The sequence below is a fragment of the Neodiprion virginianus genome, chromosome 4, assembly GCF_021901495.1.
Source record: "Neodiprion virginianus isolate iyNeoVirg1 chromosome 4, iyNeoVirg1.1, whole genome shotgun sequence".
In the NCBI taxonomy this organism is placed as follows: domain Eukaryota; kingdom Metazoa; phylum Arthropoda; class Insecta; order Hymenoptera; family Diprionidae; genus Neodiprion; species Neodiprion virginianus.
The window spans coordinates 38,223,325-38,249,556 of NC_060880.1; the positions used below are offsets into that span (position 1 = coordinate 38,223,325).

Below are 26,232 nucleotides of genomic sequence, written 5' to 3' on the forward strand. Positions count from 1 at the left end.
CAATAACAAATTAGACTCCCATTTTTTTCAAAAATTCATAACTTTGGCAAAAAATTAAATACAATATATTTTTTTTTTTCAAATTATGCGGAAAGCTCCATAGAATTTAAAAAAAAATACGAAATGGTAAAAAAAAGTTGTCATCAATTGTTTATTTAACAATTAATTTTTCAAAGATTTTTAAAACAGTGACTGACACGATCAAAAAATTTTTTTAAAATTCTGACATGTTCCTTGAACTTTACTACAACCTGTGAATTAATTCCAGAGGGGTGTTTTTTTTCGTTTTCGAGCAAAAAATCATTAAAGGTGTCGATGCGCATGAAATTGCGGCGCGCCGAGTCTCTACGTAATGGCGGGCGGCCGGTTGCCGTCCACCGCTACCCGCGGTGGCGTCGCAGCGTTATTTTAGAGTCATTTTCACGATGTAGGACATGATTGGAGAATCTGAAAAAAATACTGTACCTTCACAAGGCTTGCTCAAAGCGATAAGTGAAGTTTCAGGAATGTGTTTTTCACCGTTTTTTTATTACAGAGATTCAAAATAACGGTTACACACCATGAGAGTGCACATAAATGATAATAATTACATAACTTGCTACTTATTTTGAAATAAAAACACATTCCTGAAACTTCACTTATCGCTTTGAGCAAGCCTTGTGAAGGTACAGTATTTTTTTCAGATTCTCCAATCATGTCCTACATCGTGAAAATGACTCTAAAATAACGCTGCGACGCCACCGCGGGTAGCGGTGGACGGCAACCGGCCGCCCGCCATTACGTAGAGACTCGGCGCGCCGCAATTTCATGCGCATCGACACCTTTAATGATTTTTTGCTCGAAAACGAAAAAAAACACCCCTCTGGAATTAATTCACAGGTTGTAGTAAAGTTCAAGGAACATGTCAGAATTTTAAAAAAATTTTTTGATCGTGTCAGTCACTGTTTTAAAAATCTTTGAAAAATTAATTGTTAAATAAACAATTGATGACAACTTTTTTTTACCATTTCGTATTTTTTTTTAAATTCTATGGAGCTTTCCGCATAATTTGAAAAAAAAAAATATATTGTATTTAATTTTTTGCCAAAGTTATGAATTTTTGAAAAAAATGGGAGTCTAATTTGTTATTGTTAATAAAAAATCGAATTTTGCATTACGAGATTCGCGCTTTGGCACAAAAATCTAACTCCCCCTACACAATCCACATGCCAAATTAAAAAAATATCTGAGAGATGACTGATCCGGTTGACGCGGAATAGCCCATACGCAGCTACTTTTTTTATTATACGCCTATCAAAGACCGCATGTGGGAGAAAGATAACAAAATATGCGCAAAATCGCAACGCCTCGTTTTCTCTCCGGGGTTTCGCGCGGTTTTCGTCGTACAGCGTTCATAGAAGTTATAAATAATAAGAAGTTGTACCCCGCAGGCGTAAGGAAAATCCGTGCACCTTAATCTTACAGGACGGTTGTATTGGGTGTATATTTCGTTGTTCCACAATGACGAAACTCGACCTCGAGATACATTTAACAAACGCATACGTACATTCATTCATTCATTCATTCATACATGTACGTATACACGATACTACATATTTATACATTGTACAAGAGGAATTAAACGCCTAATATGTGTTTCTATTCTTTTCCCCATTATGCTTGATGCATGTATTATAGAGATATATAAATACATATATATTTGCATTATACTTTTCTGTTTATACGCGATCGGTTTTCGATAAGGTTTATAACATATCGCTTTTTATCTGTATAATTATGTATCTAGGTACGTGTACCTGTAATATGTATTACTATTATCATTATCGTTGTCGTTGTTATTATTACTACTATTGTTATCACTTACTTTTACTATTACTGGTATAATTATCCTTGTTGTTGTTGTTGTTGTTATTATTATTGTAACGCCGTAACGCAGGATTAGTCACGATAATTCTGAAACACGCGTTGAAACGCGAATTGCAAAATAGTATAACTATACATAATAAATAAAGTGGGGGAAAAACAACTCAACGAACTTGTGAGATCGATTTCAATACGATCTTTGACACCGGGAGGATTGTTGCCTTTTTTCTTTCTACTTTTTTTTTTCACATTTTCTTTCTTTCTTCCTTTTTCTAAGTCGCTTATTTCGTTTTGTAAGGTCTCGCGTGGAAGAAAATAACAACAACAACAAATAAATAAAAAAAACGCTAATAAATAACTATACATATATACAATGCATATTTATTTTTTTTTTTTCTTCTTCTCATCTTTTGGAATATTGTGTATACTTGAAATTCGAATTATCCGTCTCAGTCATTTATGCGTTACCGATTAGTCATGCATATACGTGTGCATATGTACAGTGTGGTTGTGCAAATGCAAAAATCAAACAGATCGGAAATGACGTTGTACAGAAGGTAAAATAGCGTATACCGCAGAGAAGCAAGAAGAGAAAAAAATATGAGTAAATAAATGAAAAAAAATAAAATAAAATAAACAACGCAGCAAGTACGCATATATTCATACATGATATATGTTTACGACGATATTGAATATACAAATATATGTGCATACTCATAGTCATTAAATAAATATTAACGTATTAAAATAATATTTCCTTCTCACAATTGCAGTCTCCTCATACACGTACATTTATTTTGTATAAATTTTTTTTTTTTTCCTTCATATTATTCAATCATTGGATAAACGGTAACATGAACGCGCAGTGTAGTAAAAACGCGTGCCAAGCACACAACAGTACGAGTTTAATATTATTTTATATTCTCTATTTTTTTTTTTTTTAGTTTACTCTCCCCTAAATCAACCGCCGTCTATTATTCTGTTCTCTTTATCTGTTGCTGTAATTTTAATTTTTAATTGATAAACAAAAGTCCTATAAACAGGAAATTTTATTAGCCTCTTTAGGTTTTATTTTTGTAGTATATGTAATACCGAATACATTGTAAATAATAATCCGCCGGTCGATAAATGAAATAAAAATAAATTCTATAGACTATAATTTGTATGACGTTATAATATCAGATAATTCTAATTAACATTCATAATTTAGCAACGCTCAATATACGGTACTGTACGGTACGTACTATGTACGATGTACGTCCGTCTTCTATAACCGTTTATGGCAGATCTTACAACGCTAATAACAAAAAAAAAAAAATAATACAAAACCTAGGGAAGAAAAAAGAAAGAAAAAAAAACGACCGCTCGTTCGAAATCAAAATAAATAATACACGGCGCGGAGATAATAAACGTTGGCGGGTTCGTGCGTTGGTCGTTTCTCTGTCGTTTAAAGGATACAGGATTGTGTTTGCATTGAGTGTGTTACATACTTTTATATAAATATATATATATATATATATATATATATATATATATATATATGTATGTATGTATATACACATTGTCTCCCATACGTGCATATGTTGTGTAAAAATGTGAAAAGTGACAAGAGTTTACAGTATATATAGAAACAACACGCACTATATGATTATATCATGATGATAATTATGATGTCGTCGTGTCTCGAAGTTCGGATATTGGGCGTTGATCGAAGTGAAGAAAAGAACGAAGGATGAAAGGAAGAGAGAAAAAAAGTAGGAAAAAAAAAAAGAAACAACAAATCAAAGGCGACAATTCCGAACGATGAATCCCGGATCGAAAGAGGCACTCGGTCATCGCGTTGGTATTCGCGTGAAATATCGAAGAGCAGAGCCAAGATGACGACATATTGACAATATGCCGTCAGTCAGATGATCGCGACAATTTTCGAACGGTATATATTCAACGATTATATGTATACATACATACACATCTACCAGGGACGTTAAATAACTTTTGAAAGAGTAGATTTATCGCAAAATGATAACAGACCTTTTTTGTAGAGCGTTAAATTCCCTACGAAAATACTTTCTGACCTTATCGGTACGCTGATGCGTTGACCGGTTATAAAATTTAAAAGTTAAGAAAAAAAATATATATATTTCCCATGTTATTTAAATGGGAAATAGAATATTAATATCAAGAGCTCAAACTTTGACAGCATTTTCTTCCGTCAAATGGAACTATATTTTTGACTTGAATTTTGAAAAAAAATAGTCGATTTATTGATACAGTCCAATATATATATATATGTATGTATGTACAGACGTACTAAGTTAACATGTACGAAGAAGAAAAAGAAAAAGTAAGACATAGTCAATAATAAAAACAACTATAAACGATATAAAATTCAATCCGTGCTCCTCATCGATAGTCGAGACGATCTTGCAGATTTCAAGGCGCAGCTTATGTGACTGCTGATGTGTCAGAGTGCGATGGCAAGACATGTATCAAATATACATATATGTAAGCATTTGCGAGTATGCGATTAACGTTCGATCTCAACAACAACAATGCGCTACTATAATACCGTTGACCTTGAGTCGGCGATAATCACTCGAAGCAACGCGACGTACGTGCAAGGCGTGCAAAAAAAAGATATTCTTCTTCGCTTTACGGTCTAGGATAAATATGTTGCATACCGGGATAATCTGTTGAAACTTGAAAATCAACCGCGCATGCGCGAGTTTTATCGGCTGGCCAACCCGAGTTTTCAGCTGTTGAACTCTTTCTGTCGGCGATGTAGTTGATACGAATTTTCGAGGTTAAAATCTCGAATAATCGAGGCAGCGACTCGGAAAGGTTTCGGAAGCATTGGTTGTCGGGTCGGAAAGTCGATTCTTCAAAGAACGCTCGGAATTCAACGCTTACGCTCTTTGAAAATTCAAACGTAGACATTTTGCGTAGGTTGGCCGGCCTGCGTCGCGGACAAAAATATCGCTGCGTGAAGATTTCGCTGGCCAATGAGATTTAATTACCTGGCGCATGCGCGGTTGATTTTCAACTTTCAAGAGATTGTCCCCGTATACAATATACAATATGCGTTGCATATTGTAAAGCCCGCTCCGTCGTTCATTACATTATTTTGAGTTTGTCACGTGTTTTTGAATTTACGTTGTCACGTATACATATTTTCAGAATTTATGTTGTTAGGCGAGTACATTGTAAGCGAACACAATATTATATAAGTGTATATACATATACAGGTATGTAGAGGTGAACGGAATTTTACCGCGATCATAATTATATGACGTGTAATCTTCCTCTCGGCTATTTTTCTCTTGTAATCGATGACTTTCAATACACTTTCGTCAACATCCAAGAAGGCGCTTATGTGTTAAGGAATTGAAGATTTTCTTCTGTAATTTCTCTTTCCCCGTATTTTTTGTTCTTGCTACTATCATTTCCGTCTCACTTACTTTAAATTTTACAATTTAGAAACTAGAATGAATGAAATGAAACGATTTAAATTATTTCACAATACCGTGAAAAATACTTTGATTATTATAGGTACCTATCATAACTTTAATGGGTTATACAAATTTTTGCACGTTTTCTTTTTTATCCTGTCATTTGGTTGCGTAACGAAAAAAGTATGAGGAAAAAAAAAAAATGAAAAAAAAAATAGTAAATTACTACCTACGGATTCTCGCTGATGAAAGAATATCATAGAATTCGATTATGTCGTGCAACGATGGTGAAGAAGAAGTAATTTCCGCCGTTTCTTACACAGCCCACTGCACGACGGTATATATAAGCAACTGCAAATTCCGCGATAATAGGATGTAACTATGATTTCACGGTCGAAAACAGCGCATGTAACGTTGTCCGCTCGTGCATAGTTTCACGTGACATGCGTACATAGGTATACCTATATACAGTACGTATGTACGCATACGTATAGTAATGTGTAAAACACGTTACCTGCGCACAGGTGATTAGAAGCGTATAATATGATATCTATACAACACGCGGACGTAACACGTAGAAAAAACGTGTTATCTCGCTTATCTATACGATGTCAAATAAACTATGTATTATATTATATTTATACACGACGAGCAAACCGAGCGTCACACACCCTGAGCCTACACCTCCTCCTCCTCCTTCTCTTCGCTAATTGCGTTATATGTTATGCACACAATGATTATACTCGCAATTGTAACGATCATGTACTGCACGGTGTTCCTCTTCGCAAGAGCAACGTAATTACAAATTAATAAAATCAGATCAATTACCGCCTTCGTCATCCTCGTACAACGACGAGATAAATAAACGATAATAGTGAAACTTACGTCACATAATATGTTTTTTTGCGATAACGTACAGCTTTCCAATCAATTTTCTCCCGGTTTTTTTTCGGTTTTCCTCATCAAGATGAAATCAATACCGGGTCAGACACTTAGAAGTTCGGTCACACCCTGTATATAAGTACACCGATAAAATCTACTTGTAGATCATGCAGCTATACTCGTAGATAGATACTGGATGGATGATTAGATGTAATAACGTATTCAATAATTATTCACTCACATCTGTGCAACAACATACCCGTATTTTATCTGCGACAAGATATTATCAAAGGACGTCGTTTAAAAATCGAACGACCCCGGCAGGCAGGCGTAACCTTGTTCGATTTTTGCGGTGACGGTGTTACGGTCCCGTTGAATGCGACCCCCCCTCCCTCAACAGGGCCCGACGCCATTTTACTGGTGTCAATCTTGTTTACTTTTCCGCGGCGCGAAGGGGGGAAAAACGGTTCACCTTCGTCCCTGTTGACACCCCAACTATGTGGGCGACAGCACATATTGCGTACGCAAACTTTGTTTCTAGAACCACATGTTTTGCCACCGCGTTTCTTTTTCCGCTAAGCTTTGCGGCGGCGGCTAAAAACGAGCGCGCGAGGCGTCTCTCTCTCGCCATCGTTCGTCTACGTCACAAGGAGACGATGCGTGCGTGTGTTGTTTACCCCTGTTGCATCATCAGGCTTATATTAATATTCATTCAACGCCTCGGGTTACGCCTATAACCAGGATTTTTCTAAAATCGATTTTATTTTTTATTTCATTTTCGTAATTTTACATACATATATTAAAGTATATACACAGAAAGTTTCACGTCCAGCAGACAAATATTCTCGAAGTTACGCGCACATTCGCAAAGACGCCCCGGAGCGTTTGAAAGTGCTTGTGAAACGTTGAACGCGTTTTTCTCAAAACTATGTTTTCAAAGTCGGTGAGCAAGGTTTCTCGAAAACTGGCTGAACCCGTCAGTCTCAGATTTTTACACTGGCTTTATGAATATATTTTTCAGTTCTTGATCGAAGGTTTTTTTCTCGCCGATAAATGTTTTCGATCTTGTAAACAAACTAAGGCGAAATTTTTATGGATAATCGATTTTTTTTTTTTTGAAAAGCCGCCGTTTTGTTAAAAATATATATTTTTCTTATTCCTTCGAACAAGACCAGATAATGTCTTGTGTTAACTGAATATCTTTTTTGTTTCTTCATTTCGGAAGATCCAGTCCAGAGATATCTTGCTCACCGCAAGACGCCTCGTTTTAGACGTGCTCTCGGAGATCGGCTATAGCAGCTTTAAAAATGATCATTTTTACAAATACAACAAATCAGAACGAAGTTCAATATTACCCCAATATGTGTGTCATAAATTTTTGTATTAATAAATTGAAAATTCTTTTCATGAAAAATCCTTGAAAACTCGTTTTCTTTCGGTCTCCTGACTAGGTATTAGATAACTCTTTAACCCTCCGGTTACCTTGTTTCTGGTCCGGAACAAAATGCGAGTTCGGTTCTACACGAATTATGTGGCAATGACTTCCAATCTTTCACGACAGCTGCATCGTCAGTCACTGTTAGATAACTCGTATGGAATCGAAGTCATAATTTTTTTCGGACCGAAAACAAGGTAGCCGGAAGGGGAAGGCATTAATGAATATTACTGTACACATGCATGTCGACTTTCTACACGCGGGCGTAACGACGGACGAGGCGGGGAAATGGTAACGTGGCTCACTCAGCAGCGCCTTAATTTCCTAATGACTTGCGAGACCCGGAATGCAGCACTTTAATTGAGGGGATTTTCATCCGTAACTTAAATTTCACGGAAATACAACGACGTCTTCATCATTGCACATACTATTTTAACCTTCGCGACGATCGTGTACTATCTTGTCCTTTCACGATCGTCTAATCCCACCAGAGAATTATTACAACAATATAATTATCCTGGGATTTTTCGGGGTTGCCGATTACGAATCTGAAATTAGGTTTTGAAAATTCAAGATGGCGGATCCAATATGGCGGTAAAAATTTCAAATTTGATCGAATCTGAACGAAAACCTGAGGGTTTTTATCGGATTGCTGATTACGATCTGAAATAAGATCGTATAAATTCAAGATGGCGGACTGAAAATGGGCAACGAAACTTTGAAAAATTTAATAAATTTGCACAAAAATCTGAGCACAGGGTTGCTTCGGGCGATAAAAAATTTTGTCTGCCATAATAAGTCCGCCATTTTGAATTTAAAAAATCTTGCTTCAGATTCACAATCAACGAACGTAATAATATTATTATAGCAGCGATGTCTTGGTTATTTAATTGGTTTCGAACTGTATGCCGGTGGCGCTGTCACTAAACTTTTCAAGAGAGCTTGTTACACGTAGGTACAATGAAGTAAACGATTGAATCAGAATTACAGTTACCTTTTACACTCGCGCAATCGCGGTATGCGTGTATGAATATCCATGTACACAACCGGCGAAAGCGAGTTACGAATCTCGTGTATATGCACGTATGGTTCGGGGTGTCTGTTTAAATTCCGGTAACAGATTTAGCGATAATCTCGAGAGCAGGCCGGTTTCAAAACAAAGACCGAGCCGGTATTTACGTCTGGTTTACTGTTTCAGGTCAGTTTTCACCACGCATATATGAGAAGTGAGAAAGATCATTTGAATTGGGTTACGAAAAAAGATGTACTGCGCCCCGATGCTCAAGTGTTCCAGTTCCTCTTTAACTCTGCGATTATCTCACTTCGCGTGTTTTTTTTTACAAGTTTTACGAACCCCGTTGGGGGATTCCGTGATTTGGGAAAATTTATCACCGTAACCGGAGTGATTCAACAGCCGGATTAAAACACACCCTGTTCCCGAACGCACTTTGGTGATTCGTTAATTAGACTAATACCCTACACCGCGTGTATAGTATATCCAGGTGATCACGACGACACGAGAGTTCAAATTAAGCCAGCTCCTCGGTTAATTGAGTACATAAAAGTGTGCGCCCAATTCCCACGGCGTAACAAAAACGGGTCATTCGCATTCGCGGATCGGAGTTTGTATTATATGGTAGCCTGCACGGTAGGTGATTTTCGCCACCTGATATAGAGAAGGCATAGAGTACGCGGTTGGTATAGAATGTCATACCCGTTCCACCGCCATCATCATACGAACCAGTCTTACACAAAACTAGTTTTTGGTATACCCAACCCGTAAACTAATTCGCATGTGCCAATTACGCACACAAACGCAATGAATTCCACGGAACACTTCGATAATTACCTATATTTATGTACGAGTGTCTCATAATCTTGGCGAAATAAATTCTGTCTACAACTCGGAAATTTCACTGTCGGTATAGTTTCACTGTCAAATTTCACGATAATAACATATGAAGCTGTAAAGAAAGAAAAAAAAAATAAAGAAATTGCAACAGTTTTAATTACGCTGTACGTATGTGAAAAATGTCGATAGAATCTCGCATAATTCCTCAACAACTTTTCACGTGTATCCCCAAACAACACTCGCGATCTTTGAGCTGAAAGTGCATTTTGCGCACAATTCCATGATAATTGGCACGCCGTCGTAAAAATCCACCGTGGCGAGAGAAACACCTTTCTATGTATAACATACATGAATATGTACATATGTGACAAGTGTACCTGTGTGTAGATTTACCGGACTGGACGGCTGGCCGTCCGGCGTTCCGGTTTTTCCTCGATCCTGAGTGGCACACACCCTTCCTCGATATCGTCCCCCTCCCCTGCCAAATATCTCCACCTGCACTGTTACCGTTCCTTCCGTGTGACGCGGCGCTGCGTAAATAACTCTGATCCAACAAAACCCGCTCCACGATTAATAGTACCGTGAAGATAATAATTAGCGTTGGGTCTCGCGGCGAAAAATAATTAATCGCTTCTAACGTCAACCGGTATTTTTCCCGGCTTCAGGCCGCGCGGCTCGCTGTCGACGCTAGATCGACGCACGTTACGGACTTCCTTTCGTCAGGGCCGCGATCACTGGACTGTCGGTTCTGAGCGGCCTGCCCTCGGCGCTTTCATGCCACTTCTTCTCACCTCACCTCGCCCCCCGCCCGGCGTACTGACGCCATTCCCACTCGGTGGGATCCAGGTATGTCGGCCGATGTGTGCGATGCACTTACACACGCCGATATACCTGTCGCCTTGCGCCCCCCGCGGCGCACGATCCCGATAACTATACCTGCAACGGAAAGAAAACGACGGAGAAGAGGAAAAGTATGAAGGACTTCCGAAATTTCACATTTCGCGATCGACCCTCAAGGCCTGAAATTCCTGAGAGAGCGATCGGACTCTCAATTTTGTCGGTAATGTTGAAAAACATCAGCTTGGAAATACATTCCAAGCTTTTGCCAAACTTCACACGCGTGTGCATTAATTAAATCGTCATCTGAAATATATTTATTGTTGAATTTTTAATAAAAATTTTCTTCGTTTGGCAACTCTGTGTCCACGTGCTTCTCCCAATCATCCCTGTACTCGTACGGAAAAACTCCTTTTCTGCTTCAATAATTCAAATTTCTCCGAGTTGGGTAAAAATTTGCACGTAATTGTTTTTTGATTTCATAATTTTGATTAATTTCAAACACTATTCGGATTCCATTTTTTCTTTCTTCTTATCACGTGCACTTCGTATGTTCAATCTGGAATGATCGTTTGCCGTCATGAGAATATTTTGTATAGGTCGAACTGTATGAATATGGCTGTATTAGTTGGATCGAGCGATCTATACTCGCAGCTGTTCAGCGACGCGCTGACTTTGGTGCAACGCGCTTATTGTTAGCTGCAATCCCGTCAACAGCTGACTGTCGTGGCTTGTAGACGTAACACGCATTTCTTCTTACAATATGCCGCTCTATCCCCCTAGACCAGCTGCTAATCTACAAAGAAAAAACCATGAAATTGCAATTTTTCGATGCCACTAGTTATTTTTATAATCATTGGGGATATGTAGGTCATCGGTAGTCTAAATCCAAAATTTCGATCGAATTCTGCAGCAGCTTTGGCTGCCTGCACCTTTAACTTATGGTTTAAAAGTTCAGTTACGACCATTTTTGATCAAATGTTGAAAATGGGCGATTTACAGCTTATTTCGTATAAACAAACATCCTCCATAAATCCAAGATGGCGGCCGAAGTTACTGCAATCGAAATTCTGCATTTCTTAGACCACCAATAACCCACTCGTCAATGATAAGAAAAACAAAATAACTGTATCGAACAATTTTAAATTCTAGAGGGAGCTCTCCGTTGCACGGGACGCGATCCAGGATATGTTATACTTATACAGGCTGTAAATTGTGCGCACAATGTGAATTGTCGTAGGGTACGTGCGACGGTTATTAGGGGCGTCCCATCTGCTGTTGGCTGCATTGAAAATTGCAGAGAAATAAATGACGTGGAATAAGATTTGCGTCCCATCCGTAAGGGCCAACGTTTGTCTGCGGTGTTATACCGGGTAGTTAATCAGACTTGTGGATTTTTTTTTTTTTTAGTTCATACCTGCAAAAAACGGATTTATTGAGAATTCGAATCGCAGGGATGCGTATGGACTATACGTACGTACGTACGAATTCTCAATATTCCTACTTTCAGTTTTGGTGTAGAAATCATGGTTGTTATACTCGACGATTTCATGCCGTATGCGGGGTTTGCTCATGCGGCTGTAGATAATTACACAATAAAGACAAGTTGATCGTTCGGTTTAACTACTATTTTATTCTTGCTCCCATTCTACCGGAGAAAATTTTTACCCCGTTTCTATAACGCTGCTCGGGTATCCGCTGCAGTGCTCCTTCACGCATTCATGCGTGTAATAACGTCAGGAGTCTTCGAACGTCCTTGAACCCTCGACGGCATCCTTGAGCGGCCTTGCGGGCCTCCGATGTTGCATGCATAACCGTCTCGGCTTTGCGGATTATTCAAGAATTTACACAATATGACAATTCATAATCGTACAATTACGATTCTGTGGTCGGAAATACGGGTAGAATTTGTTGCTCGGTTCGTTTATTTTCGTTAACGGGTTTCTCACGAAAGTACAAAATCAGCTGTAATTTTAACTTTGTCCGAAATTGTATGTGTACTTAATTGCGTAATACCTGCCGCGGTAATTAGTTTTCGATTAGCATGTCAATGAACCGCGACGTACGCTCCTTGTAAAGCTTCAGAGCAGTTTTTGTTGAAACCGGTTTTTTCAAACTCTCTACCAGGATATCTCGAAGACCGTAGAACCGATCCGTCTCAAATTCACAGGGTAGCCGATCATCATCGGATACTTCCAAATAACCGAAGGAGTGGAGGAAGTGAAGTGAAATTGATCGAATCGAATCTTGATTTTAAAAAATTTGAAAATCAAATAATTCCTGATTGATTCTATACAACATTTAGAGAGCCAGTCCTCATAATTGAAAAGAGCCTTGATCTACAATTAGTAGTTCTAAGCAGGGAATTAAACGCGAGGGTGACGTGAAATCAGGGAGAACTTTGAGGCCTGAGACGGAGGCAGTTCCTCAGTGATTTTTTATATCGCAGTATAAAATGTGCGGTGAAATATCAGCTAGTGAAGTGAAAATCAACAGCCCTGATTCAGAATCAGCGGCAGCGAGGAGTCTGAACGAGTCCACGTTGGTGTTTTTACTACTCTGTTTTCGTAGCGCCATCTAGCGCACGAAATAGATTTGTGGAATTAAGTCTTGAGGTCCGTGGTCGGTAAGCGCATGTCGATAACATCATGAAAGCAATGGGTAGTGCAAAGCATATTTATAAAAGAGAAGTGCCACTGTAGTGGTCGAAGATGAACGTCGCCAACATTAATTAACAAATGATATTACCGCAGTATTACAATCGATTGACGAACCATGTAATCTCGAAATTCACTGCAAGATATTTTCTATCACCTACGAGTATGTAAAATCTCCATTGACGGGCTGAATCTGGACTTAATTAATTCGTTAATTAAAACCTGTTACATAATACCTTACTGGGATTTAGTGCGCTTATGGAGTTGCGTGTCAAACGGCGCTCGCCGATAAAGAAGTTAGCGGATCGGTGACGGGGCTCCTTACGGCCGCAGGCTCACCACGCTGACTTACCACTTGTTACGAAATCTGCCCAGAGGTAACAGTTGTCTTCAAATACTTTCGTCAACACAGTTATGTCGACAACGAAATGTCAAAACCTATTTCGAGTCAGAGGATGCTCATAAATTGGATCAACGAAAAATGCGATTGTGGCTTTACGAAGCTCTTCTCTGTAAATAGCTTATGTAAGGAATGACCATCAAGCGCAACGTGCTTCGTCGGAGACAACCCAACATGTCCGGAACACCTGGTGGCCCAAAGCTGACTTAATTTTACGCAATACACACACACATGCTCGCACGTTGATGCATATGTAACGCTGCCGACGAGTGCCGACGAGCTACTAAAGTTATTTTTGGACAGCGTTGCGTTGATTGCGTCGTAAATAAACGGTATATTCGGTGCGGGTTGAGATTTAAAAGTATATAATTTGAAGAGGAACAATTTCCCACCTTTTACGCGAGTATTTCGGCGACGTCTGAACAGTTCTTATCGCTTCAGTGTGAGCCAAATATGGACACCGGAATTTACGCGTAATTCACCGCCCGCTGTCCGTTTGGAAATCCTAACCTCAAAATCTCCGCGGCAGAGCAGAAACGCGCGGATCAGATATCCGAAAATCCTCGCTGCTGTTCGACGGAGGTGGTTTGATCTGCGCTCAAAAAACGCTCCCCGAACTCTTAGCGTCCCTTTTAAAGCTGGCCGTATTACCGACATATGCCGAGGCCACAGCGGTAACGTATAATCAAAGATAACACTTGGTTCGAGATGTCTCGATGAACCGATGATCTCCGAGTAAAATGTGGTCTTTCAAAGTAAACAGACAACGGTTGTGACAACATTCGGCGCGTCATCTGATCTCGAATTGCTCATTTTAAACGTGCTCAATTAGACCTTCGTCATTTCTTCTATCGCACGATTGTATCGAAGATAAAATAACCCAGATTCCATTTTGGTTAGCTCCGATCTTCACCTCCTCAGTGTTTTCTACAAGCTGAATAAGTCCAGGAACGAATCTCGTCGCAATGAGTTCTCAGCAGAGTCCGGCTGCCCTGCAGGCAACCGTCGACGCCGACAAGGTATACACGTGGATTATCGAATTGTCTAATCCTGAGACACGGGAGAACGCCTTGTTCGAGCTGAGCAAGAAGCGCGAAGTTGTTCCGGACCTCGCCCCTATGCTATGGCACTCGTTTGGCACGACTGCTGCACTGCTCCAGGAGATTATCAACATATACCCTGCCATCAACCCAGCTACGCTCACTGCCTATCAAAGCAACAGAGTCTGCAATGCTCTCGCTCTCCTTCAATGCGTCGCTAGTCACCCTGAGACGAGGTCTGCTTTTCTGCAGGTGATAGAAATTGCTCGGAAGCCAGTCTTCGGTTCGCTAACATTCCTGTAACGTCCTAATAACGGGTTATTTCTTTTCATTTCCTAGGCTCACGTACCTTTGTTCCTTTATCCGTTCTTGCATACCACGAGCAAGACGCGACCCTTTGAGTACCTGAGACTTACCAGCCTTGGAGTGATCGGAGCGCTGGTTAAAACTGATGAGCAAGAAGTAATCACGTTTCTACTCACCACCGAAATAATACCGCTCTGTTTGAGGATCATGGAGAGCAGTTCTGAACTGAGTAAAACAGTCGCTACGTTTATACTCCAGAAAATACTGCTCGACGATAGCGGACTTTCGTATATATGTCAAACTTACGACAGATTCAGCCACGTCGCTATGATCCTGGGAAAAATGGTTCTGTCCTTGGCCAAAGATCCCTCCGCCAGACTCCTCAAACACGTTGTTAGGTGTTACTTGAGGCTATCGGACAATCCCAGGTTCGTATTTATAGATTGGCAAGTTTATCAGCCTTGATTCTTATTTTCAAGATCGAGTTATAGAGTTTTAAATTCAAAGACAAGTAGAACTTTGCTTTGTTTTTCAACTGTTTCAATTATAAACTGGTTTGACGAAAGATTGTTATGTGGAAGGATTACGATTGGTTTGGAATTTCTTATGGCTCTGAGGTGTTTTTACCTTAATTTTTTTACAGAGCACTTCTGGCGTTAAGGCAATGCTTACCAGATCAACTCAGAGATAATACTTTTGCGACCTGCTTACAAGAAGACAAATCTACTACCCACTGGCTGAATCAGTTACTTAAGAACCTGGAAACTGGACCTCAGCCAGGGCCTCAAAATCAGCCAGGGCAACCAGATCCCAGGACGATCGGCATGTCACCCCTGACATCATAGACTGATTAATAATTTTCCTATCGTGAGGTAGAAATGATATTTTAGTAATGACTGTTGAATTAAGTGCCACTTGATAAGAGAAAGCAGTGAAGATACTACATAGGGTAAGAAAGTTATAAACTTATTTTTCTTATTTAGTGAAAATAACAACTTCACACTGCCACGTGAGGGAAATATTTTGGCCAAAAAGAAAAATGGATCGATTCTCCGTTGTAAGGATTTAGTTGGCAAGATTATTGAAATTTGACAAGACAATAGTGAAGTAAATAAAGAAAAAAACAAAAAAAAGAAAGACAATTGTTTTGTAGCAACAGTGATCGGTAATGTAAAAATATGAAGAAATTACTGGTATGATTATTGAATAATGACTGGTACCATTCTGAATATAGTCGTTTATTACTTGGTCATAATTTTTTTTCTTTTCTTTTTTTTTTTAATCATGTTCCTAAAGTTTTCAAAAATTGTGCAGCCACTTCGAAGTATGCCAACATCACTGTCGGATGCCCGTGTTTAAAACAATTCCGCTATAAATGCGTTCAGACATGAAATATTTGTACATTAAATTTATGTTCTCACGCTCTTGAGAAACAGCATGTTATGAATAATTTCAATGAATTCATTGATTGTATTGAGTTTGAGGTAAGCTTTCGCATCGCAAAATAATTTTTAACATCGGGAAAATTTGCGTATCTAGTTTTGAGTTCTGTGATTGGCAGCAGCGGCGATTTTTCCTTGTTATACAAATTCTACCGTGAGGATATTATTTGCGAGGTTTCTTTACATTCATATTATTTTATATGTTTCTCTATACATGTATAAAAAAAAATATATAATCAAAACAAACATACAATGGAATTGAACACTTTTGACTTACTTACCGAAATTGTTCACAATAACAAAAATTACAAATATTCTTATTTTAAAATATTGAATAGTAGCCAGTGCTCAGGGTTATCTCTTAGATTAAAAAGAGTATTTCATCGTTATAGCTCACGTTACTTCATTATTACATTAAGATCTTACTTAAAGAAAATTACCTGTGTATCTTACTTAAGCGCACAATTTATTATTATAATAATTTCATTCATTTAGCTGTAAAACACTTTGTATTAATTAGCGATGGTCTCAATTTCATGTGTTTATATTATTTGAAAGAAGAGTATTGCAGAACTGCGAATTAGATCGGATGAGGAGGGGTAATTAATTGTATAGTTGCGGTTCTTTCAAATGCATAATAAAAATCTCCTAAATCGCATCGCATCATTATAATTACGATAGTTATTATTTTTAGAACCCGGTGCACGCCCATAATGCAGATATTAATATGCTGGTATAATTATTGAAAGGAAGTTACAAATTATTCACGGGACTATGCCAGCGTTTACAACAGTGTGTGCAAATTTCTACGTATAGTAAATTGTAAAATTCGTTCAACATGTATATATATATATATATATTATGTAAGTATGATTATAAGCATAAAATATGTACCTTGCATGCTCTGTGTACTCTTGGGTGCGCCGAGATAGCCAAAATTGACATTTTAACCAATTTCTTTCTTGTTCTTCCCTCTGATTTTCTCCTAGCAAAGGAAAAACAACGCAAAGATGAAATAATATTCAATAGGTTTATTGACTTTATGAATCTATATATAAATATATATCACTAGTCTAACTATATATAATAATAATAATTGTTATTAAAGCAATGTATACTTGTGTATAAAGATATTACGTGAGAAAGTCATGCTGCAGCTAGTAAGAGATATATATAATATTAAGTTGATGTAAGATTAATGCTGCTCTTGGTGATTGGCGTGCATTATACATATCGATGTCTATGTTTGTGCATATACAGTTGATTGATTGGTTAAAATTTTCAGATTCAAATATTATATGTATATGTCTGCAATTAATTATACGATTTTCTTAATTATATCGGCTCGCTAATATTATCATCATACATATCCTATCCTGTCCAAAAATTCCTATCATATGGAAAAAATCTATACATATATATTATATATACGTACATAATATTTATATATTACATACTACAGTATATCGCAAAAAACTATTGATAATAAAATGAAAATGACTATAAAAAAATAAACGTTTTACATGTTCGACGGGATAGTAAAACGCGGTAATTTATTCGACAATTTAATTATTCGTTACTTATATCGGAATGTGTTACTAATTATCAACTCGTCTCGGCTACTTGATTCACTTTTGCGAGTTCCGTCATATTCTGAAACGTAAAACGAGAAAACCAAATTTAATCCTTGTACACTGTAAATCTTGTTTACGCATTTCCACGAATAATTATTTCTTGGATGGGTTTTGTTCTTAGGCATACAATAATTATTTACCGTGGGACCTGAACCTCTTGTCAAAAGTTTATGTATAACGGGTGTGTACAAATTCTTGTCCTCAACTCTGTATTTGTTCGGGCCTGTAATCCAAGACACAAGTAGCCCGACCAAAATAGCGACCAAAAATCCAACCCAGGTATACCACAAGTACGACATTCTGTAGAGGAAGAATGGCGCCTCACTGAAAGCAATATATCTCGAATCAAATATGTCGCGTATTCTCGGTCGCTACACATTATTATAATGAACGCGTCGCGTATGTATTCAAAGATGAATCTCCTCCGTGTACATATTTTAGCTCTTGGCATATTTTGCTCTATTCATTTTTTTACACCTACATATATCATTTATAAAGGGAAATGAGACAAACTGTTTGGGAAGGTTTATTTTTCAGCGATTTGCAGTCAACAGAAAGCGTGACTGAATATGAGAAGAAGCAGAAGCAGATTAAAACAGAATTTCACTTATGAACAAAAAAAAAGAAAATGTCTTATTTATGATATTAAACCTATAACTGACACTAATTCTTCCTCATTTCAAACCTCATAACTACGTTAAGAAGTTTCACTTCTACCGTGTGGTTCTAATAACACGCTATTACTTTTTTTGCAATCTTTTTACTCTCCCTTGTTACTCTAGTTGCAAAATTGTACGCAATTTTGGCTTAAACTAGCCTAAAATGACGAAATGTTGAAAAGAAATGAAGTTTATATAATTTCAAAGCACAATTGACACAATCTGGTAAATAAAAGGTACCTTGATGCCTTTTCCAGTATTGTGGTGGAATTTTGAAAGCTGATATTTTTGAACTGTTCCGAGCATTCTTCCACCGAAACTGGTTTCGGTACGAAATGTATTTGCCCACTGGATATGGCAGCTTGAGTACCGAAGGATATCCAGGCGACGAAGCACACGCTAACGATTCCACCGGTCAGGGCGCCCTGTCGATAAAACAGTATTGTTCGTCAAAAGATACGAATTTCTGCAGTCTCGAGGTTTGCTGTATAATGTTCTATATTTACGTGGTAATTTATCGGATTATCTTATCCCTTTTGAATAAAGATGCCGCGTTAAAGTTTGTTTCCACTTTAAATATTCCTCAACTTCATTCAAACCTTTCTTCATTCTTCTCCCACCATATATATATATATATACCTATATATATAGGTATATATATTACAGGTATAACGGCCAACTTAAAACTCCCTGGCTGAAACGCATTTCCATAATTCACTCGATAAAACGAGAACTACGAAGGTGGAAAGTTGGGACGAACAGGTTCAACAACGGAGTTTGCCGTTGTGTGTATAATGCATAGAATGAGGTTGCGTTGAGGGTGGCTGGCAAGAACCATAACCCTACTTCAATAGCGTCGTAATTAATTATAAAAGTCGTTTTCACCGTATATTTGATCATATTGACACACTGTATTTACTTAAAGAAACAAATCACGAATCTGATATCTTGCATCAGTTTTCCTGTGCCTCGGTGCTCCTATTATTTACTCGAAACGATCAGCTGATCGATCATTCGGCGCCATATCGATCCGATGTCCCGATATCTTGGATCTCAGAGTTGCAAGCGATATGTCAAAGGTCCAAGTCGTGGAAGAAGTCGAAATAATGTAAACGATTTTCGCATACTGTAGGATGTGATTGGATCATTTAATTGCAGTAATCGTGAGACGACGCGACCCTGATGAAAATTTCTATTACGACGAATTTTTACAGGAATTGGAGTAATTCGTATATTATTTCGTACAAAATTGTAAATATGCATAATTTTTCGCAAAGAATTGTTAATTTTGCGTTACAAACTTGTACTATCTTGTAGATTTAAAAGTTTTTCAGAGAAACTATGTATATTAAAAATTTCGTAGGAAAACAATTTTTTGTACAAAATTGTACGAAATATCCCAATTTCCCTAAAAATTCGTAGAAATCATTTTCACCAGGAGAAAGCTTCGGGAAATTACCGTTAAGTAGTTACAGTCGCGAATAGGTCCGACAGCGCCCGGAAGTTTGTATTTTTCACTGAAATCATTATTCTAAAATCGAATTCGAATTTTTTAGGCTGAACGTGATGTCTTCAGGAGTAATGAATCTCAATCGCTAAACCTTTTTGTACCTGTACGTCTTCCGGTCTAAGGATCGAGCGAATTAATTGTGCTCCCAGCTTACAGAGCTGACACATTGAATTTGTCAATCGGTTTTTCGACGTGTCACTCTCCGCGTGCGAGAAGAAAAGAAGAGAGAAAAATGAAGCGCATATATTTTATCCTTCATAATTGAAACGCAACAGCCCGTTATATACATATATATTATGCACACCAAGTGTTCGTCGAACCGTCTGTATAATTTCAAATTTTACTTACCGCCGAGTTTGCGTAGGGAAAAAACATTCCAAGGGTAAAAATACCCAGCAATGGTCCAGCCGTAATTCCAGACAAACTTTTTCCAGCCTAGAAAAAGGAGAAAGACAGATTAGAAAAAAAAAAAGAAAAGAAACGTGCATGACAATAGAACGAGGCAAAATAAAATAGCGCGGAGTTTTCGAAGAGGCGTGAAAGAGAACCGCATCTCGCCCTTACAAGTATAATATTCCATTTTCGAAGGTCCGAACGCTTTTTCTTCAAAGCTGAAAATTTATTATACGCTTTCTCTCAAGTGGAAGAAATTCATTCTAAACACGAGAACCGCCGACGCGACGCTCCGACCTCCATAAGTCTTACGTGAATTAAACTGCTGAGCTTTTCCACAAGGAATACCAGGCCCACACAAATAGTCCCGATCAAGACAACCGTGAGTTTCATCACTCGACTGGCCGCCGTGTCGCCGAGCGGTCGTTTCATCAAGGGTTTAATCATGTCCTCGTAGATCACGCCGGACATGGAGTTCAAGCCGGTTGACATCGTGCTGCAAATATAAATCAGCTAATGACAGAAGTGCTCGGAGGATTCTCCGTTCGATCCAAGTGGGTGAGAAAAATAGATAAATAAAAAATTAAAAGCGAGTCAAAATGGTTATCGTTTTGAATATTTTTTTTTCCCCTTTTTTTAAATCTTTTTTTTTTTTAAACAATGCCGTTGGCCCGTGATATGTTTCACGCGAATCTGGTCCCAATCTGTCTGAAAGCAGCGAGCCAGTCGAAAATATGTTTTCAATCCGCGTGCAGCGACGGTTGACTGACTGCAAATATTTGACAAATATCGGGAAAATTTTTTTTTCTTTTTTCTCTTTGTGCTTTTTTCCACCTTTCACAGTGTATCTTTCACGTGGCGACTCGAGGAACGAACGAATGACGTCCGTCGCTCTTGAATGTGTGTATACAGAGGTGTCACCCCGCCTGCACGCACCTTAGAGCAGCGCTGAAGACACCGGATATGAAAAGGCCCGGAAGCCCGGGAACGCTCTCGGCTATTTCCATGACGAAAAACGGCAGCAGCTGATCCGCCTTATTTATTTGCTGAAAGGAAGAGACGGATGACGCTCCTTTATTATATTAACAAATTTCTTGACGCAAGGTAGATACAGGTATAACTGTTGCATAGATGTGTATGCATAGAATACGTGTTTAATAGATACACAAAGCGTACACCTGAGGCAGCGAAAAGACGAATTACCTTGGTCGTAATGGGATCGCATTTGTGAAAGGCCGCGTATATGACAAGTCCGGTGTAGCAGCTCATAGAGACAATGGTTACCATGCCTACGGCCATAATGGCGATCGTGCTGAAATAACGAGCTGCACATTAATGGCTACAGTAAAATGATATAGCGGGGAGCGTAAATTTAACGTCCAAGAAATTACCGACGGACCAAAGCTCCGTATGCGTACATATTAATTTTGGTGGATCGTATACACGTGTCTTACACTTGGGCTGAGATTCGGAAAAAATTTCCAATCCCAGTTTCCCTGGAAAAGTTTACGAACAAAGTTACTTCCAGCCGGGTGACTCGCTGAGAGTTCGTTTGGAAATTGAATCGAATATAACCCTCGGACGCATTACTCTTAAAGGACTTCAATATAAATGGTAATTTAGATACGGACTCATAAGCCGGTGAAACTATATAACCAATTGCCGATGTCACGTCGATTCAACTGCCGAGTCCGACGTTCACTGTTAAAACGTGTCTCATTCTTGTCCCAATCCATCCCATCCCCTGTCGAAAACGGCAAAAATTATCCACACTCACATGTTCGCGTTGCGAAGATTCGGCATCGACAAGCAACGCTGCACCATAGATTGATTTACGGAGCAGGACGCGAGCCAGTTCAAGTAATTCCCGACGACAACCGTCCAGAAGGTGTGCCTGATGGTAGGGTCCGGATTTATGCTGAAAGGACACGAGTGGGGTTTCTTTTATTCGAGCAAGGGACCGACGGTCCATTACTATGGAAATTCTTATTCGGGTATCGGTACTTGAAAAATTCAATCCTATCGCTGTCCCAGCTTCTTTGCCAGACATCCTGGACGCTCCCGACCCTCGCCGTTCCCAGCACAATGACGACGATCACGCCCCCGAACATCACTATCGTCTGTATCGTGTCCGTCCATACGACGGCCTTCAAACCACCCTGAAAGCCCATTTCGGTAAATCGATGAAGTGGCCCGAGATGCCTTCGGACGCGGAAAGTGATCCCCACGATTTTTGAGTGGTGAATTAAATTTTACGTTGGATGAAGCAAAAAAAAAAAAAAAATGAAAAAATTGAAGAATAGCTCGTCTATTTTCTCACCAGGGTCGTGTAGAATATGCAGACTACGCATACGATCGGCGTGATCAGGTGAATTTGGATGCCTGTGACCTGATTGAAGGCCAACGCAGGCACGTAGATCACCAACGGAATGTAGAGCAACTGTAATGCGACTTGTGATATTAAAAGGAGCGTGAGGGGATGAGAAACGGGACGAAATTTCCGGAAGAAAATTAAAATTTCGTCTTGCCGTTTCTTCTTCTTCCTTTTTTTTTTTTTTTTCTTTTCTTTCTTATCAAGCGAGACTCACCATCTTGATGATAAATATGATCGAGCCCATCAGTCGCACCACGTGGTTGAATCGCAAATTCAGATACTGCAAGAAAGAGGCCGTGACTTTTTTGTTTCAAGTGAAATATACCAGAGTTTCAGTCATACCGTCTTTGACAATGTCCAAGCTAAGGTGTGACTCTGATAAAAGGAAAAGCACAGATCGTTTTCACGATATTGTATTTGATAGCGTTATACGTATGGTTTAAATGGAAACGTCAAAAATTTGAGGTCTGGAAAATGAGCTTTCCGTACGGGGGAGACACGTCTGGAATAATAATGTAAATAATAATAATCGTGAAAAGAAGCCAAGAAAAATCTTACCTCCCCACACCCCCTTCCGATCAAAAAAAAAAAAAAATAAGAAGAAGAAGGGAGAGAAGAGGTTATGTTGGAACAGTACGAAAACCCTCGTCGTAAAGAAGTGAAAAAAAAAAAAAAAAAAAAAAAACAGTGTAAAGAAAAATAAATATTTTCTCTTAAACGGTACAAAGGGAAACGTTTCAAAGCTTTCGCGAAACAATCGACACGAGAAAAAGACGAGGCGTGACTCGTTGATCGAATATGAAAAAAGAAAAAGAATAAAATAAGAAAGCATAAAAAGAAAAAAATAATAAAAAAATAAAAAAACATCTTCCGCGGGCGATAAGTCGAATTGATTTTTCTCTCCCCGGGTTTTCGTTTTCCTTCTTTTATATCGTTTCGGCTCTCTCTTTCTCTCTTAGCTTCTTTTTCTAATTTCACACCTCGTAGGACGACGTGATTTGCAGCTTGTAAAATACTGGCAAGTAGACGAAGGCCATCGTCAGGGACACGAAACAATCCGGGATGACAACGCACCACAGCTGGGTTCCATAGACGTACATTTCAGCCGGTATTCCCAGTATAGTGATACCCGAGATGTAGCTGAAGCGGAAAAAATTGTCATGAGATTGTTTCTCGATCATCAAGGTGTTCGAAAAACGAACGAGCGCTGTAAATTTTTACTTGTTGTAAAAAATTGCTTTCGCAAATATACGACGGACTCGAAAATTCTCTAGGATAACTAACTATCCGCAGATCGAGCGTGTTTCCTTCGATCCGGTGCATCCTCCGCTTTAGTCGGGAAAATTTGCATCACGGTTCATGAATTTCCGATCCGGTCTCAGCTGCAGAGGACGCAGTTGATACCCACCCTCTTACGTGAGCAGTCAATTAAAATTCACCTCGCATTCCTACTCGATTTTAATTTAGCGCCGTTAGTAGTTTTGCTATACGCGAGACAAATAGAGGCGGATGTAACTGCTAAATCAATACGACATACTGTCCCTACGTACCTATCCATACCTACACCTCGACAATGCCCTCGAATACTCGACGACCATAACGTCGTTAAGCGAAAGCACACAACCTACGTTGTTTTCTCTTCCCGTATCGTACTATATTATACATGAAGAGTAATTGTTTGCCCTCCCTTCTTGATAATCATAAAACTAAATAGGTTATTTTATCAATAGGAAACAAGCATGGTTAATATTTTGTTTTACACATTACACACTAGGGTGGTCCTCGTTTGGAATGTTGACGAATTTACTCCCGATCACCCCACCAAATCGACTATAAATAATTCAAAAACAATTCACAATTTTTTTCAAATTTTCATATCAACTGTAACCCGTGCCTGTAAGAGGAAGGATTTCCCAATTTAAAATATTTTACTGTAAGAGTAATAATGTTCGAAAAAATCCATGAATGTGAGGTTCTAGCGAGCATAAGTGCTACTATCTGAGAAAAAATTCACATCATCGTACCAGGGAATATGAACAATTGCATTTCTTATAAATAAAAAGAAGAAGTCAAATTTCTAGAGTGTGCAATTCATCGAGATTGGTTGGTACGATGATGTGAATTTTTTCTCAGATAGTAGTACTAATACTCACTAAATCTTCGCAATTACAGATTGATTCGAACATCGTCACTCTTGCAATAAAATATATGCTGAGAATGTATCTGAAACAAGTGTATTTTAAACGGTGATATCCATCCATTTACAGGCACGGGTTAGAATTGATATAAAAATCTGAAAGAATTGTGAAATTGTTTTTGAATTATTTATAGTTGATTTGGGGGGTGGTCTGAAAAAAAATCATCATCACCCTAAGTAAGGATCACCCTATTACACACGTTATATTTTCAACCTAAACAGCAGTCCTGTTGTGTCATGACTGCGAGGAGAAAATTTTTATCGCTTGACAAGTTTTCCATTTCAACTCTCAGTCAGTCTTTTCCTCCGTTATTTCTGTTGATGAGCCTAGATATGTGATGCGCTAGGTACGCGAACCGGAAAATACAGGCCATTCAAAATTCTGAATATATACGAAGAGAGAGAGAGAGAGAGAAAGAGAGAGAAAACTTCTCACACATATCGCGATCATCATGCTACGTTCTAATTAAAGTTTCTCGGGCTCCGTTTTTGTTAAAATAACCGTGCACCCTACGATTCATAGAACCACGCGGGTTGCAGGTTGGCAAATATGTACCCAGGTATGGAATACTGGTAGTATGCTCATCTGAAGTACACACTTATTACGAAGAACACTTTTTAGTTCGTTGAAAATGTACTCGCGAGCAGGGGTTGATTCATTCAGAGAGCCTGAATAGTTTTGGAACGACTCAACGACGAATGGGTGTCAAGGAAAAGCTACACTGATTGAAAAATTTTAACCAAACGTAATGTCTCGGCAAGTCCGCTTTATAATTGTGTTATTTGTTACATTTCTGTTAGTGAATATGACAAAGATTTTTGTGATTTTAGAATTTAAATGGTCGTATCGACGTTTAATTTGTAATTTTCAGTTTTTTTTTTTATCACTCAGCATGATGCATTAAAAAATCGTCGAGTAAACTCAAAAAATATTAGCATACCTGCTGGTACATTTTTTTTCTAACCGTGCAGGAAAAGGAGACATCAGAGTTCCATCACTTTGAACGTTGTCGCGACGAAACCATTTCCCAATTTTCGATTAAGACGGTTTTTGCCTATTCATCCTAAAGCAGGTCTTGCTACGCAAGGCTTTTGATGTCGACGTCACTTGAAACGGTTAAAAATCATAACTCACCTCGCAATCAAAGACATGCTTATGGGAAATATGGACATGTTCTGTCCACCGACGAGGTATTCCCTAACGGCGTTCACGTTTTTCCTAGACTTGTAAGCCTGGTATACGCCGATGAGGGCCGATACACCCAGCATCCCGGCGAAGACAACGCAATCGACGACGTCGAA

General features: G+C 38.7%; 3 protein-coding genes across 10 annotated transcripts in view; 1 reads left to right on the forward strand and 2 right to left on the reverse strand.

Moving 5' to 3' along the window:
• The window catches only part of LOC124303681 (mucin-5AC), a 51,469-nt gene extending 41,249 nt beyond the window's left edge, over positions 1-10,220 (reverse strand). For all 4 annotated transcript variants that reach the window (XR_006907960.1, XM_046761191.1, XM_046761190.1 and 1 more), the window contains exon 1: positions 9,859-10,220. The gene's annotated coding sequence lies outside the window, so the exon portion shown is untranslated. The remainder of the gene's footprint in view (positions 1-9,858) is intronic.
• Positions 10,221-13,468: 3,248 nt separating this feature from the next.
• Positions 13,469-17,501, forward strand: LOC124303687 (CCR4-NOT transcription complex subunit 9). 4 transcript variants are annotated; one of them, XM_046761201.1, is made up of 4 exons: positions 13,469-13,487; positions 14,276-14,667; positions 14,755-15,149; positions 15,365-17,501. In XM_046761201.1, exons 2-4 carry the CDS (start codon positions 14,341-14,343, stop codon positions 15,564-15,566), a joined length of 924 nt encoding a protein of 307 aa, XP_046617157.1. In that variant the 5' UTR covers positions 13,469-13,487; positions 14,276-14,340; the 3' UTR covers positions 15,567-17,501. The 4 variants fall into 4 exon arrangements, with proteins under 4 accessions (XP_046617157.1, XP_046617158.1, XP_046617156.1 ...); XM_046761202.1 differs by lacking the exon at positions 13,469-13,487 and having other exon boundaries at positions 13,573-14,667; positions 15,365-15,593; positions 15,705-17,501; XM_046761200.1 differs by lacking the exon at positions 13,469-13,487 and adding an exon at positions 13,575-14,049.
• LOC124303685 (sodium-coupled monocarboxylate transporter 1-like) lies at positions 16,867-26,232 on the reverse strand. Of its 2 annotated transcripts, XM_046761197.1 has the most exons (14): positions 26,066-26,232; positions 23,714-23,873; positions 22,948-23,013; positions 22,680-22,799; positions 22,364-22,518; positions 22,137-22,277; positions 21,563-21,671; positions 21,296-21,405; positions 20,672-20,855; positions 20,315-20,401; positions 18,697-18,881; positions 17,938-18,121; positions 17,763-17,816; positions 16,867-17,148 (listed from the first exon to the last, which is right to left on the reverse strand). In XM_046761197.1, exons 1-13 carry the CDS (start codon positions 26,197-26,199, stop codon positions 17,769-17,771), a joined length of 1,683 nt encoding a protein of 560 aa, XP_046617153.1. In that variant the 5' UTR covers positions 26,200-26,232; the 3' UTR covers positions 16,867-17,148; positions 17,763-17,768. The 2 variants fall into 2 exon arrangements, with proteins under 2 accessions (XP_046617153.1, XP_046617152.1); XM_046761196.1 differs by lacking the exons at positions 16,867-17,148; positions 17,763-17,816; positions 18,697-18,881 and having other exon boundaries at positions 17,995-18,121; positions 26,066-26,228.